This window comes from Rhineura floridana, chromosome 6 (assembly GCF_030035675.1).
Source record: "Rhineura floridana isolate rRhiFlo1 chromosome 6, rRhiFlo1.hap2, whole genome shotgun sequence".
NCBI lineage: Eukaryota > Metazoa > Chordata > Lepidosauria > Squamata > Rhineuridae > Rhineura > Rhineura floridana.
The window spans coordinates 136653874-136670903 of NC_084485.1; the positions used below are offsets into that span (position 1 = coordinate 136653874).

At 39.7% G+C, this 17030-nt stretch overlaps 1 protein-coding gene across 3 annotated transcripts in view; it reads left to right on the top strand.

Moving 5' to 3' along the window:
• Positions 1-1149: 1149 nt before the first annotated feature.
• Positions 1150-17030, top strand: part of KIF14 (kinesin family member 14) — a 64627-nt gene continuing 48746 nt past the window's right edge. For 2 of the 3 annotated variants that reach the window (XM_061633926.1, XM_061633929.1), the window contains exons 1-10: positions 1150-1284; positions 3985-5196; positions 6615-6866; positions 8232-8322; positions 8864-8962; positions 9787-9839; positions 11303-11333; positions 12500-12607; positions 13679-13795; positions 15043-15161. In XM_061633926.1, the coding sequence (XP_061489910.1) occupies positions 4109-5196; positions 6615-6866; positions 8232-8322; positions 8864-8962; positions 9787-9839; positions 11303-11333; positions 12500-12607; positions 13679-13795; positions 15043-15161 (1958 nt within the window). In that variant the 5' untranslated portion in view covers positions 1150-1284; positions 3985-4108. The remainder of the gene's footprint in view (positions 1285-3984; positions 5197-6614; positions 6867-8231; positions 8323-8863; positions 8963-9786; positions 9840-11302; positions 11334-12499; positions 12608-13678; positions 13796-15042; positions 15162-17030) is intronic. The other variant, XM_061633928.1, reaches the window with a different exon arrangement.

Below are 17030 nucleotides of genomic sequence, written 5' to 3' on the forward strand. Positions count from 1 at the left end.
TGCTGTCCAGGGAGGCTCCCTCCCAACCCCCAGGTGGGGGCAGTCAGCATTCCTTCCTCTGATTGCTTAGCAACAGTGATTAAGGCTCCTTAGCAATGTTGCTGCCTGCTGAAGCCTGGCTTAGAACTATGCCTCAGCATTTTGCTTTCTAACTTTCTTTGTAGATGCCCCATTGACTTACTTTTACAAAATATGAAAGCTAAGAGTCTGGGGCCTGGTGTATGTGTATCCCTGTCAGCAGCCCTTTGATACTATTGAGGGACTGACTGACACTATTTGTGTGTGTGTGTGTGTGTGAACATATCTAATCCCACCCACTGCTGGAATGTGGTTCCCCCAACAGAGCAGGGTTGGCGAAATAAAGCCCTTGGTTTGGAAAAAGTTCCTTGCTCCTGCTGTAATAGCTACAGCAATGTTTCTTGCTTCTATAGTAATTGATGGAATTGACACTAATATCCTAGACAGAAATCCCCATAATCTGATTTCTTCAATAGGTCTGCAAAAAGCACTGTGCACCTCCGTGCCCAAGAGGAAATGGAGAAAAAGCTGTGCAGCATCCTGTAACTCGAATGGGCTGGAGTATTCCACGCGTGGCATCATATTTATTTGGATGCCGTTTAGAATGGCAGAATATTTCTATAGAGTACTGGGTGAAGAAGTTATTAGGACAGACCATCGTTAGCTTTCTATAGATGTTTGGGCATTCAGAAAGTTCAGTGTGGCTCCAGCGGCCATTTTTAGTGAAAATCAAAATTATGTTCAAATATTTACAAGGAAAATATAAAGTTGGATTTAAAGACACACACACAGCTTTGTGAACTGAAAACAGAGCAACGAATGCCTTTTAGCTGCTTCTCCTGGTTTATTCCACCTTTTCCTAGTCTATTTAATGCTCTTTCTATGACTCTAGCGTCACACCAACCCTTACTCGTTGGACCACTGCCATATGCAGAATAAGGGAATTTGCTGTCTATTCCATATGTCTATGGTACCCTGTCTTATATGCATTAGCTACCCCTCACATGGCCGCGTGCAGCTGGGAACCAGAAATATCGCTATAGCCTCACTGCTCATCTCAGCTACTTCTGCGTCTCACTTCCGTTTAGGATGCGTATGATGTCATCGTCAGTCTCAACCAATAGCCACCGGCGGCGGCGCATTCGAACAGAGACTTAGAGGTTGTTACTGACGGATGGTCTGTTGGTTGATCACCTGAGGACTGGGTGAGTCATGACGCTGGACGGGGTCGCCTCTACACACGTATCTCTCCCCTGTCTCTGAGAGGTAACTCTGCCGCTCTTTCTCTCGGTGTTTCTTCAGGGCGCTACTTTTGAGATGGGATTTTGCCGAGATGTGTAGAGTTTTTGCTGCGGAAAGCGCCGGCCTTTTGCTTCCTCTTCGTTCCTCACTAGAGACTTTTACTTTTGTTATGGTGGATTCTGCTATTCTTCTAACGGGGGCGGGGGGAATAGGGAGGACGTTGTTCTTGTAGTGACTCAAACTAAGTGTCGTTAATTTCAAGCGGATATCTTATGTGCTCTTCTGCACCCCCCCCTCACGTGTAGCGGACCAAACCCTACTCAGCCCTAAGACGTGCTCTTAATATTTCTCTTAAAGGGATTAGATCCTCCAGATGTTGTTAAACTACAATTCCCGTCATCCCTAACTAGTGGTTGTACTGGCCAGAGCTGATGAGAACTGAACAACATCTGTTGGGCTACAGGCTCTCCACTTCTAACTCTAGGGTACTCTTTCTGCAGTGATATTTAGTTCATTCTAAAAATTCTGCTACTTATAAATCTAGCCGTGTTAGCAAACTGGAGCCTCCGTGTACAGAGGTAGTATACCTTTGAATACCATCTGGTGGGAATAACAAGGGATAGCCATTAACTTCATGTCTCGCTTATTGGTGCCCAGGGGGATTTGGTTGACAGTTTTTGGAATGAGAACTAGATTTATTTATTTATTATTGCATTTATATCCTGCCTTTCCTCCAAGGAGCTCAAGGTGGCGTAGGCAGTTTGATCTATTGATAGTGGTCTGCCATAATAGAAGATACAAAATTCATATTCTAGTGATAACTCCCTGTCTCCCCTGTTAGTGTTGCCCTGGTATGACTACTATATTTGTTTCCTAGCCATATTCACTAATAAATTACAGAATTCCCACCTCCCTTTCAAATGGCACATATACTGAAATGGTAGAAATATTTATCCTCCTGCCTACGCTCAAACAGGCTGCACGTCCAATCATTCACTTGGTCTATACCTTGCCTTTATTTTCCAATGCTTACTAAGGTGGCTAAAAGCATTAAAACAGCAACAACAAACAAAACAACCCTCCTAGCTGGATGCTGCTGGGTTAGCTCCACCTGTTGAAACCTGCAGCAATCATTGGAAGCACTGTCAGAAAGAAGTTGCTTGAGGGAACTTGCTTGCTGCTCACCCCTACCTGCAAATCAAGTCACCGTAGCCAAGCTGGAATCTCTTCCATCACTTCTAGGCCGGTACCTCGCCCACTTTGCACTGCCCTTTCCCAACAGCTGCAGCTGAATAGGGATGGGATTTGTACAAGTTTCTGAGTAGGATAACCTGAACTGGATTGATGGCTAGAAGTGGGCAGGAAGAATGTGGGTTTCCCTTGGCGACTTTGCACCAGTCTACTCACAGCACCTGATTCTCATATGGGAAGAGAATTTACACAAGATGGGCAGTAACACGTTTTTCCCCTCTGGCAACAATAGTGCCAACTAATGGGAAGGGCTGGATGGGGCAAGAGCTCAGCTACAAATGTTTTAGCAATGTTGTTTCTGGAGTTCTCCTTTCATCACAGATCCTGGAAAGATCCTACCCTCCAACACCAACTGTCAAATAATAATTTAAAGTAATGGATAAGTCTTATTTAAATAATAGATTTAAATCGACCCTTTATCTTAGGAGGATAGTACAAATCTTTTACTCATGTAGTTCAGTTGTCTTTTTTGCACTACAGTATGTATGCTTGGAGGCAAGGAGGCAATGTACAGATTAATTTCTGTGTGGCTTTCTGTATGCATGCAAGGACTCTAAGGAAGATAATTAACTTGATGTCAAAGATCAAGATTTAGATGTTCTGCATTGTAAGCCTAGTACTCAGAACTTTCCTGAACAAAAGCTGATAATGATTTTTGAACAAATCAGTTCTCTATGAGATGGAAAGTAAATGTCCATGCTGCTATTTTTATAGTTGTAAATATTCATAATTTGCTGTAATAACAAATACAATACATGATCTGGTATATCATAATAGAATATAATAGAAAGTAAGTAAAATATTTTTTCTGTTTTCCCACCTTTTCCATAGAAATACATGGTTTCATTCAGTTATATTTGATAGAATGGTATTTAATGGAGTTTTAACTGTAAAATTGATCATGTTTTATGGAATTCAAATTTCATTTTGAAACAAATTGTGCTTTTTAAAAGTAAAATTTTGTGTAACTGAAGTTTAAACAAAATCAATTTGATGTTAAAATATAATCTAAAAATCTATTTAAAGAAATTATTTGAAATGATGCTATAATCCACCCTGCGAAGAAGGCTTCACCTTCTGCATAAGAACAGCCTGCTGGATCAGGCCAGTGACCCATCTAGTCCAGCATCTTGTTCTCACAGTGGCCAACCAGATGCCTACTGAAGCCTCCAAGCAGGACCTGAATGCAACAGCACTCTTTCCTCTTTCTGTGGTTTCCAGCGCTTGGTATTCAGAAACATTGGTATTCGGAAACATACCAACATAGTGGAAGTAGAACATAGCTATCATGGTTAATAGCCACCGATAGCCTTATCCTCTGTTAACTTGACTAATCCTCTTTTAAAGCCATCCAAGTTGGTGGCCATCACCACTTCTTGTGGTGAATATAGGAAACAGGATCTGGTATATTACCCACATGAGAATAGTTGAGTATACACTAGAATAACAATGGTTTCTTCTTCTTTTTAACAGATCCCATGGCAATACACTCTGCCTGTATTATAGAGAAAATAAGCTTAGAAGTTGAGTATACCCTTCAGGAAGAGCTTGTGTGAGATCATTTTGGTCCTTCCGTTGCAGCTTGCTTTAAGCCTCAATGCCTATCTACACTATTCCTAAGAGAAACCATATTAGTGCACTTGATGGTTCTTCACAAAAGTATCCCCCGGAAAATGTCCTGGGTAGAAACAGGTTTGGACAGCAGTGTACCTCACATGTATCTGAGACTGAGAGAGGCAATCTGCTGTCACAGTCCCTGAGTAAGACTAAAGAAATGAATACAACCTATGTGCTTTCTGCCTGTAACAAACTGGTTGGTGCCTCAGCTGTGCCTGCAATTGAAGGCAAGCCAACTCTCCAAAGAAGAACTGTGACAAGCAAAGAACAATCGGATACAAATACAACACACAACAGTGAAAATACACAAACAGAAAAGAGGTTGACACTACAGCGCCGCATGAGGACTGGATCAACTGAGAAGCACAAAACAAATATCCATGAAGCTAGAGTAGAAAATGCAAAGCCTCTTCCACAGAAAAGTGGAAAAACTTTGTTTCAACCAGAAGCCAAGAGCATTGACGCCCCATTTGTTAAGACTAGTCTTCTGTCACTTAAAGGACTTGCAGATGTAAAAAAAACCCCTGATGTGAAAAGGGACCAACTTTTTAATCATAATGGTTCAGATAGTACTGGTAGCTCCACACCTTTGAAATATAGGACAGTTGTTGATAATTCTCAGAGTAAAAACAAGGTTCCTAGATCATCGCTCTTAAAAATAGCAAAACTTGACGACAGGATATCTGCATTAAAACTAGCTGAAAAACATAATTTCATTAAGGAAAATGGAGATGAAAGTCTGCAAAATAGATGCATTAAAAATGAAAATTTGGAAAGACTGAGGACACCAAGAAAAGATTCAACAGAAAGAATTAAATTTGCCAATAGCCCTGCTGTCTCCATCATAAAGAATAAGACACTGTGTCCTCAAACAATATCAACCAAGAAAGCCAGTACTTTTAACGAGTTCCCTCTAAATGGGATGCAAGAAAATACCATGTATGTTCAACAAATAGCTTCACTGAAAGAAGATACTCTAATTCAGAACATGTGTGGTAAAGAAGACCCTTTCAAAATAGAAAACAGCAAAGTGACTGTGGCTGTGAGAGTACGACCCTTTAGTACCAGGTATATCACCATTATTCTTTAGGATTCATGTCTGAAATTATAAAAGTTGTTATGACCTTCTACCAAGATACTGAGTTGCATAACATACTCTCCAAACACTAAATCAGGTGTGGAGAACCTTTGGCGTTCCAGATGTTGCTGAACTACAACTCCCATCATCTCTGGCTATTGACCATTCTTGCTGGGGCTGATGGGAGCTATAGTCCACACTTGCACTACATAATATTACCTAGTTTGATTTCTGTATAAAGATTACTGTGCTGTCTGCTTTGTAAGGCATTGTTTGTTCTGATTAGGGCTGGAGACAACTGAGTAATTATTAGATCTTACATTTTCAAAAATGGGGAGAATAGTTGTTATTACTTCCTTGTCCCAGTAGCCCAGGGTCTATTTTGCATCAAGTGAGGCTAATGCAAGTACCTCTGCATAACTCCTTGACTCTATTTTAATGAACTGCAGACTTTGGGGGCAACAATTTAGGACTATGTGCAATATTACTGTTCCACTAGCACAGCAGACGTGTGCTTGTGCAATGGAACTTCCCCTTCCTCTCTTCTGCAGCTCTCTGCACACACTATAAATCTCCAGAAGGCTGGAGAATCCTTTGGAGCAGATTTTGAGGGCTTGTGGGAGAGGAAGGGGAGGTCTCGTTGCATATGCAGAGCTCTGCGTGTAGAGCGTTGGATACAACCCACAATGTCCAGCTTTTTCTCCCCTTCCCTTATTTTGTTTAATATTTAGCCTGGTGAAGAGTTTTTGAGAACTTGAAAGTTTGCTTACAGTTTGTGAGGTTTTGGTTGATCTTAATTTAAAAAAGGATTGCTTTGAATTTTTTTATGAGCTGTTTTCTGATTTTTAGGTGCCAGGTCTGCAGAAGGCTGAATTATTTCTATAAACTACCAGATGCTAGCTTTGCATTTTAGAAACTTGGCATCTGCAATGCTTTTTCAACCCCAGAGTTTATATTGGTAACTTAGCCTTTGATCTTGGAAAGTATATTCTATATCGAAATTTCTGTTACTGTAATTCTACATGTGGTTATATTGTTGCCAGTCCTACTGATTTCAGTTTTAGTTACACATATGTTAGCATCGGAGTCTAAACAGTATATTAATGAATTATTTCAATCTAGGACTATTTTGTACAGCAGTGCAGTGTCTAAAACTTCAGTATAGCTGATCAATATAACTGTTATACTGACATTTTGTATATAATGAAAATTAAAAACTATTTTAGGAGGTAATTAGCATAGAAAATCCATGTTGGCTAATGCACAATTAACAAATACTATCACACAACATCAATTAGACGATTTAAGATTAACATTGATTTATTAGATGGTTATGAAGCCGAGTATGTTCAGTGTCTTGTTCCTTTGCCTCCGCTATAAGTAACATTTATTTTATGCTTTTATTCAGAGATAAGAATGAAGAAACATTCCAAGTGGTTTCCATGACTGGACAAGATACTGTTGTGCACCATCCAAATACAAAACAAATATACAGTTTCACTTTTGACTTTTCATTCTGGTCTTTTGATAAATGTCATAATTTTGCAAGCCAAGAGATGATATATCAATCCTTGGCAGTACCTCTCTTAGAAAGAGCCTTTGAAGGATACAATACCTGCCTTTTTGCATATGGACAGACTGGTTCTGGAAAGTCATATACGTAAGTTGGATCAGAAGTGTTGCGTTTTTGTTGTTGCTGCTGCTAGCACTGAATATATGTTGCCTCCAAGTGCTTCCTTGTATGTCTGTTAAGTGAATGAAATACTTAATGGAATGTGAAACTGACTTCAGTGAAGCCAAAGTAACAGTATGGAGAGAAATCTACTCAAATCTCTCTGGAAAAAATTATATTAAGTGAATGAAGAGGTTTTAAACTGAAATATCACCTATCTCCCGGACTGTGTTTTTCTAGTGAGCTAGGGTAACACGGTGTCTAATAGACTAAGCTCCAAAGCAGGAATTCCTTGGTTCAAACCTCATGTATGCCATGATCTCACCGGGTACATAGGAAGCTGCCTTATACTGAGTCAGACCATTGGTCCATCTAGCCCAGTGTTTTCTCCACTGACTGGCAGCTGCTTTCCAGGGGTTCAGGCAGGGCTCTCTTCCATCCCTACCTGGAGATGCTGGGGATTGGACCTGGGACCTTCTGCATGCAAAGCAGATGCTCTACCACTGAGCTCTGGCTCTTCCCTCAGACAAGTGACAGCTGTAATATATATATATATATATATATTAAATTTATATACCACCCTTTGGCAAGAGACCCAGGGTGGTGATAATGTTGGTCTATGTAGCAGGGTGGTTGTAATAATTGCTGAGATGATGTATGAAGTGCTTTGAAAGTGCTATATAAAATGTTGTGGGATTATGAATCATATCGCTCCAATATCTTCTGCCAGTAATGTAGCATGGTGTTACATGACCAGAAGCCACATGGTAGCCAAAGTTTACCACATGATGTGGATTGTCAGGACTTCAAACTATGCAATGAAATACACCATAGTCTTCTGTCACCTTTCTTAGAGAGGCTGCAATGGGCTTAACCATGCGGCTATGGGTAAGCGGTAAGTCATACTCTAAGTTATCTAAATCCTCTTAGATATGTACCAGCAAAGTCATATTTAGTAAACTTGGTTGTATATAATTTGACAAATTCTTTCTGTATTGTTTCTAGGGTATGCACATGAACTTTGTTTTTCAAAAGCTCTTATTTTTGCTATTACACCAATTTTCATCAGAGGTGGAGAGAAAGTGGCTAAATATTCCTGGCTGGTCTAATGAACGTGACTAATAAGTTTTCAAAATATTATTGGGTTTTACAACATTTTACACCTGGTGTGGGGAACTTTTAGGCCTCCAGATGTTGCTAAACTATAGCTCCTATCACCACTGGCTGTTGGCCATGCTTGTTGGTTGCCTTTTAAACCTGGTACCTCCTGCATATTAATGCTAGGTTAACAGCAAAAGCAGTCATTTGCAGAGTTAAAATCTGAGTCTGTAATTGCAGTATTTGTCATTCCAGTATGATGGGATTTGATGATGATGAACGAGGAATAATACCAAGATTCTGTGAAGATCTCTTTACTCAAACTGCAGAAAAAGAAACACAACAGGTATTGCTGTGGTATGACCTTTCTTCTTGTACTTACTGAGGACTGTTCCACTTTATCATGGCAGCCCTCAAACTTGCTTCAGGAGCACATGGAGACTCTTTCAGGTTCATGGTTGGGCATCACTGTTGTGGAGGTACTATTAATGTGAATCTATACTTCCTCATAGCTGCTGTTCATGTGACTTATGATTTCCATAATGGCAGCAATGCTTTTTGGAGGTATTCTGCAACCTTTGCATGGGGGCTGTGAGAATAGATTGTTAAAGGCTTACATGGCTGGGGCTGATTGACTCATTGCTTTTCCTGAGAGCAGAGGTGAGGTTGGGGTAGAGAACAGAACTAGTTTTTTATATTCTGCCAGGAGCAATCAGATAGGGTGAAAGAGAAACCTGCAATTTGCCCATCCTTGTGGCTATGTCATTCACCCATGTTCTCTTGCAGAGTGGGATCTCGCCAAGTTAAAGATAGCTTTCACGTGGCTGTGTGTAGATAGCATGTAACCAAAACATTTTTCTAAAGAACATAACTGTTTTTTTAATTAGACTGCTTATCATGTTGAGATGAGCTATTTCGAAGTCTACAATGAAAAGATTCATGATTTGCTAGTCTTCAAAGCTGAAAATGGACCAAAGAAACAACCTGTAAGTAACTACTTATATTCTGCACATTTTAATTCTGACTGTGGGTTAGTCTCATAATTGTCAGGAATTAGATTGTTTCTGTTCAGTGGCTGCAATCATAGAAAGATGTGTATCTGTTCCAAGGCTAACGTTAGAGCTTCAGTGAATTATGTAGACAGATGTAAATAGGATGTCCAGCTTTGGATCTCAGTAGCATTTTTGCTGCACGATGCAACACCCCCATGTGGGTCTTCCAGCTGGCTAGGAGTCAATTTAAAGAGCCCCTACTTGGATGTCAAGATTTTAGCTTTTCTCCTCTATTTTGTTCTAATTTCCTGTTTTTCTTTCTTTGGTTTTGTTTCTTCAAGCTTTGTTTGCATACTACTTGGCCTAATATGATGCTTGAAGTGAAAAGTTTTGGCTGATTTTTTAAAATGTAGTCTACAGCTACATTGCGTTGTTTTGAGGGTTTTCAAAAGTTGCGTTCTAGTATGTAAATTTTTAAAAAATTATTATTTTTTTGTTAGCGATTAGTTTTCACACTGTTATAATAAAACAGCACAGCCTCTTGTTTTCCTCTGTTCCATGCCCCTTTTAGCTACACCATTTTCATTTCAGACATTCGGTCATTTGGCATGGTATTTGGTGCTCAGGTTCACATGCTCAAATAAGGATTAGGCTGTGAGTGTCAGTGCTGTGCTGGGGTCCCAGATTAACAAATACTAAAGAAGATTTGGTCCCTGTGTTGTGCCTTAGTAAAGAGTTCCAAAAATGTGCTCCAGATCTTTTGTAAGCTTGTAAGGCTGATTAATCAGATTTCTAATCAGCATTTTTCTGATTAACAGCTTCGTGTAAGAGAACATCCTGTGTTTGGACCCTACGTGGAAGACCTCACAGTGTAAGCCTTTACACTTTTGTTTTTTCTACAGATGTCTGTGTTCTGACTTGCCTTGGGCTTGTTAGTTATTAACATAACTAAAGGCCTACCGTCAAGGAATATGTTGGTTGTTTCAAATAAATTGTGAAATTAACCCTCACCCAACCAAACTGCCTTTGACCCTACAAGGTTTTTTACAGTATTGTCTCTCATGAACTCTTTCTCGTTTACTACTTTTCTTTCTCCCATATTGTTTCCTCTACCCACTGTCCTCTCAGACTCTTGTTTCCCAGTCGACTGCCTGTGCTGCAACCTTCCTTCAGCCACCCTGTCCCTGCTCTTCTTAACTTCATTTTCTTACTCAGTTTTTCAGTCCTTAGTGTGCCCCACACAGACTCTTCTGCTCTTTTGTCTAATATTAATCCCAGTCATGCCATTTTCCTATAGAAGCAGGACTGCAAACGTTCTGCTCATTCTCACATTTTGTAACACTGCTAGAGATCTCGCCCCACAAACCAAATAGAATATCGATTCCCATGTAATAAGAGCATAAGAATAGCCTGTTGGATCAGGCCAGTGGCCCATCTAGCCCAGCATCCTGTTCTCACAGTGGCCAACCAGATGCCTGTGGAAAGCCCACAAGCAGAACCTGAGCGCAAGAGCACTCTCCCATTTTGCAGTTTCCAAAAGCTGGTATTCATAAGCATGCTGCCTCTGACTATGGAGGCACAGTGTAGCCATCGTGGCTAGACATGAGTATAGCACTCTCCCCTCCTGTGGTTTCCAGCCACTGGTATTCGGAAGCGTATTGCCTGTGACAGTAGAGGAAGAACATAGCTATCATAGTTAGTAGTCATTCATAGCATTGTCTTCCATGTATTTGTCTAATACTCTTTTAAAGCCATCCAGTGGGAGCAAATTCCAAAGTTTAACCAGAGCTTGGAAAAGTTACTTTTTTGAACTACAACGCCCATCAGCCCAATCCAGTGGCCATGCTGGCTGGGGCTGATGGGAGTTGTAGTTCAAAAAAGTAACTTTTCCAAGCTCTTTAACTATGTGCTGCTGAGTGAAGAAATACTTTTATTTGTCCTGAATCATCCAACATTCAGCTTCATAGGATATCCATGAGTTCAAGTGTTTTGAGAGGAGAAAAACTTTTCTCTATCCACTTTCTCCATGCCATACATAATATACACTCATATCATGCCACCTCTTGCTCATCTTTCTCTACAATAAAGAGCCCCAAATGTAAACTCCAGTGAGTTTCTAAGAATGTGTGGGGTGTCATTCTTGGAGGTGTACGTACCTGGGCCATGATACTGCTGGAAATGTGTGGAAAATCCATCTTTTCTGAGGTATCTGTGGGCTTCACTGAAGCTTCTTGGTGTATAAATGTAAGCTGAATGCACTGTAGGTCTGGGTCTGTGTTTATATGCTTAGATCTTGGTTCCCCTCCCAAAAGATTTTTCTTCTTCTTCTTCTAGGAATGTTGTTCACTCTTACTTGGATGTTCAGGTGAGATTTTTGTTGTATGAGTATGTATTAAAGTGTGAAATTATATTACTAGTTTTCAGTGATGGTAAATAAAATATAGAGTAATGGAGTTTTTCAGTGATGGTAAATAAAATATTATAGAGTAATGGAGTTTTTCAGTGATGGTAAATAAAATATTATAGAGTAATGGAGTTTTTCCATACAAGTAACTACTAAAATAGTTGAACTGGCAATTAATTTTTTTGGTAGATCCTTGTACTAATAGATACTTGGAGGATCAATACTTCTGGTTTTACCATTTCCCCCAGCATCCCTGTGAGAAATTATCAACCACTTTGTTTTTATTTATGTGTTGTTCAATTATTTGAGGTGCATCTGTTAATGACAGAAGTGACATTCAACTAATTTAAATACAAATAAAATAGAACCCAATAGAAAGCACCCAGCCATTTCTACAATAAAATCAATATTGCCAAGAGGGTTTTGGGGTTGCAGTTCAGATAGAAATGTCTATTCCAAAATAATGCAGGTTGTAATTTGGCCACCTCTGCACATTTATCACTGTGTGCAGAGCTTTCCCATAAAAGATAGTACAGTCCTTTGCTTCTCCACTGATTCCTACTGGTGTGTAACAAGATGGCCATTCTAAGTCCTTCAAGGTGAGACCTTCTACACCTGCCCTAGACGTATCTAGCAGCTTGCCATTCCCCAGGAACCTGATGTACAAGATACCATTGAAAAAGCAGAAGCAGAGCCATATGCAAGGCTCTGGCGAAGGATGAGTTGCTGGGAGATGTGCAGAAGGCCTCACCTTGGAGTGTACAGTCCAGGCACATGACTAGCAGCTCAGCAGCAACCCAACAGGGGAGGAAAGGGCTGTACTAGTTTCTGTGAGGTTGATCCACTTACTGATTTACATGTGCAAGGTCAGCAAAATTCTACTGCACATTTAGTGGCTGGGGATGAGCAAGGGATTCCATCAATGATTTCAAATGATGTGTTTGTTTTTAATATTTAAGTATCCTACTGTATCAAATGTGTTCAGCCTTTTTAACCTAATGGCAGCTTGAAAATCTAGATAAATCATAGTTATTTTTTTGTTAGCTTGAGCTGTTCTAGAGACTTAAAAAAACCTCATGATGTTCAATGTACTTTTTCAAAATTCTCTCATCCTCTCTTTTTATCAGAATTGGCTCCAGTTAGGAAATAAGCACAGAGCTACTGCTGCTACAGGAATGAATGACAAGAGTTCTCGATCTCATTCTGTTTTTACCCTGGTGATGACACAAGCAAAGGTACTGTGTGGGTGTGTTTTTTTAAACTTATTTTTTTAATGAAGTTTTGTAACGTAGGTTTTATAAACTCCCACAAATTCCCCTTCCCTTTTGCAAAAAGGGAACAATTTTTAATAAAATGGATAATAATCCATTTTAACAGACATTGACTAGAAAATTCACTTATTTTTATATAACCTAGGAAAGAATGCTTTGGATCTCAAGGTGTCTGGGACAAGTGGAAAGGCTACTTGTACTAAGATGCCCCTGCACTCTCATTTTGTGACTGTTCTAAATCTATAATCAATGCAACCTACTGGTTTTTTTATTGCAGTCTTCTCAAATGAGTAATATTTTCCCCATCAATATCAGCCACCAAAAGCAATCTAAATAAGTGATAGGGGAGAGGGAGGGCAGAGTAGGAGAAGGGCTGGCCCTTCATCAATATGGGCACCTCTTACTAATGTAGAAAAATAGTTGGGATCAGCCCAAAATCACACCGGGAGCTCCACATTTGTTTTTCATGCTGCAAGAGTATTGCTCAGGTGCTCACTTTTATCTTCTGGAGCACAAAAGTGATTGCGAGGGACAGGGGAGGAATTGGGCTGTGAGGATGCTTACCCTGTGGGAGCAAAATTCTCACAATTGGCTGAGAAGGAGGGTTACCCCTTTGTCTTGAAAGGCAGCGTCCTCTTTGATCTATGATGGATTATAATTGTGTGTCTTTCTTTTGAAAAAGCAACAATCATTGTTAATTGACTTTATTGAGCATCAACAAAACTTCTTTAATGTGCCAAATGGAAGAATGCATACATGCATTTTATGCATGGGCAGGATGACTGCATTCCATACTTCTAATGTTTCTTTATACTTTCATTTTCTAGTGTAAACATAATGTAAACATTAGCTTCCCGTTGATGCTATTGCTATTTTATGAAAATTTAAACATTGCAGAATTAGAGCATGTTCAGGAGAAATTTGTGCATTCTTTTAGGTTATGAAAATATCCATGGTGATGTTTGGCTTTGATGTTGAATTTACAGACTGCATATAGGGTACAGATATCTAATTGTAGTCATTTCTTTATCTTAGACAGATATCGTGGAAAAGGAAGAACGTGAACATAGAATTATTAGTCGTGTTAATCTAATAGACCTAGCAGGTAGTGAACGGTGTTCTATAGCTCAAACCAGTGGAGAAAGGCTGAAGGTAAAATGCATATATGATATTCTGCTGGGCCTTATATTATCAGAAAATTGGCACTGGGCAACTGCCCAGTGGAATGAGCTGTGTAACTGGTCCCCATGTTTAGCAAAGCTTTCTGTAGCATAACTTGTAATGTTGTGGCATCACCTGAAAGACAAGAAGGAATACTCAAGTCATCTTATACAGAGTCAGACCCCTGAATTGTCTAGCTCAGTAGCATCTACTCTGGCTCTTCAAGGTCTCAGTGGGGTCTTTCCCAGGTCTGCACAACCTAAGATCCTCTTAAATGGAGATGCCAAGGATTACACCTGAAACCTTCTGGCTGCAAAGCATGTGCTTTACCATGCACCTGTGCTCCCTGTTTGAAAATCCACTATATATGCACAGATCAGGAGCATATTTTCTGCAGTGGCAATTGGGTATATCCCTTGTTACAGCTTCCTGGCACTATATCTCATTTCTCAATCAAAATTAGGAAAAACCCTATGGGCCAGTTCAGCTGTCTGAAAATGTTTTTGCACAGAACAGCCCAAGTGTCCCTGGGACACATGTTCCCTGGGCATATAGCCATGGGGAGGAAGTAATGTCCCTAGTTATCTCTACTGTTCTTCAGTAGCAGCTCCTGTCAATACAGTGGCTGAAATATGTGATTCTGTGAATTGGTATGAAGAAACCATAACAAGGGACATGCCAGAGTGCAACTTCAGAATATATGCCCCCTGTTCATGTGCCCATATGTAGTGGATTGTAAGACACTGTTCTTCCTGTACCAAATGTGTGAACAAGATTCATTAAGTGTATTCCATCCGTGCACATTCAAATACAGAAAATAGTATTGTTAGATATAGATAACAAGTTGGGTATTGGAAAATATTGATAGTGAGGTAAGTAGTGGGATGTCTTCATCATATTTAGGCAATAAATTGTGAATAGTAGCCTAGAATTGAATATAAATGGAGGGGATGCTCCACCTCTCTGGACTGAACAGCAAATGGAAATGGATGTCCAATGGCTTGGTGCAATATTGTAGCTGGGTTTAGGCACGTTTGACATGTCTATACTGCAGAAAAGCATGACTATGATAAATATTATGAATAAGAAACATATAGTTGGTATGCCAGTGATGTTAGCCAACCTATTCAGGTCTATGTGCCATAACAAGCGAAGAGAATGGCGACTTGTGGTGCCTGTAGAGAAACTAGGCCATAATATGCTGATGATATTGACGGTTTCTTTCCTCTTCTATTTAGGAAGGTGTAAGTATAAATAAATCCCTATTGACTCTGGGGAAAGTTATTTCTGCACTGTCTGAGCAAAATCAGAGCAGGAAGAAGGTGTTCATTCCATATCGTGAATCTGTCCTTACATGGTATGTACATATTTTATATACTATGGGACAAAAGGGTTTGTTTGTTTCTTTAAAAACTGCTTGGTATTTTGTAATTATCCTTTCTTGGTGGTATTGAATTATTACTGAGACTAGCAGCTCTTCATAGGAACACAGCTTGTGATAGCAAACAGTGGAATTATATACCCTCTAAGGTTTTGATGCAGTTATGACTCATTTAATCAAATCACTCCCCCCCCCGTCATTTTTGCCTGCTCTTTTTCTATTTCCTGACAGCGGAACTGAGCTAATACACAGAAACCATGAATAATTTTACTGTTCCATTTTGCAGTTGGTTGCTGATAAACAGGGAGGTTTATCGTTGAGGAGGGTAATTTTGGGGACATATAGGTGAATTGGAGATCTTGACTGGTGTCTCTCATTGAAAAAAACTAATGAAGAAAAAATGAATACCTCAGTACCTCCAACAGACATGATGCTATCAAACCTAGCACTTGTAAGACTTCTTGATTTCAGTGGAAGAGATAAGCATGTGTTTAACAGCAATCTTTTGCATGTTTGCTCAGAAATAAGCCCCACTCTGTTCTGTAGTCCTAGACTCATTTACCTGGGGGTAACTCCCATTGAACTCCGAATAGACCTATTATAGAATTATATGTTTATTCCCATTTAAATCAGATGGATTTAGGGTTTCAGTTTGATGTAATAGTACACCATGTTTTTAAGGGAAAACAGGTTGCAAGCAAAATAAGTATAGGTTAATGAGTTTGTTTTTTGTGGGTATTACAAATTATACAAAGTAAAACTTTCATAGTAAAAATAGTTTAGTTTGAACTTCAGAGGGCAACTTCTTCAGCACTGAGGACTAGAGCTAATCTTTATATATTAGATACCCAAACATAATTTTCAAAGTGATTGTGAATTATACCAGAAGGCATAAAACTACAGCTGGTAGAGCACAATTATCTTATTCTGAATGGATTATTCGTACACATAACAAAAATGGATAATGCCTTAATATCTGGTAGATGAACTTTAGAGTCGATGCTTGCACCTAACTAGCACTAGCAACCAGCCAATACTTCCTATTTCTGAAGGTTCTTGAAACATTTCTTAAGTGCTGGGAGGGTGAGGCAATGCTCTGTTCAGCCTAGGCTGTGCTGTTTACTGAACAAATTCTTGGGAAGCAGCAGAGGTCAAGTTGAATGAAGTATGCCTAACAGTTGTTCACCAAGTTAGGTTGCTTACCGGCTCCAACTTTCCAGCCTTTTGAAGAGAGATATCCAAGGGCCCTTTGTAATGATGCACAGGCTTCTGGGCATCTGTCTATTCCACTACTGGGAGGGATGCTAACTGAAGTTTAAGAGTCGTCTTAAGAGATGCCCCCAAAACAACCAGATGCCTTTGGCTCATCCTCTTCACTAGCTGACAGGATTCTCTAGTCTGGAGGGCAGTGGAAGATGACATCATGGCTGGGGGGAAGCCACTTATTTATTTATTTATTTATTTATTTGCCGATTTATAACCCGCTTTCGTTCACTGAATTCAAAGTGGCGAACAGTATAGTCTCATACAATATAAATAAACTCATAAAATCGGTTAACATGTCCATTAAAAATCAATTAAAATTTTTAACATTAAATGAAACAGTACCGTTTACATATTAAAAGCTTGGCGAAATAAAAAGGTTTTAACATGTCGACGAAAATCTAAGAGGGAATTAGAAAGCCGTATCTCCAGTGGAAGAGTATTCCACATACTAGGGGCCACCACTGAAAAAGCTCTATTCCTAGTGCCCGATTGACAGATGGTAAAAGCCCCACTTGGGTGGGGAGGTGCAGGGCATGGATCTGATTCCACACTTGAAGAAACTGGGCATCCTTATTCTGA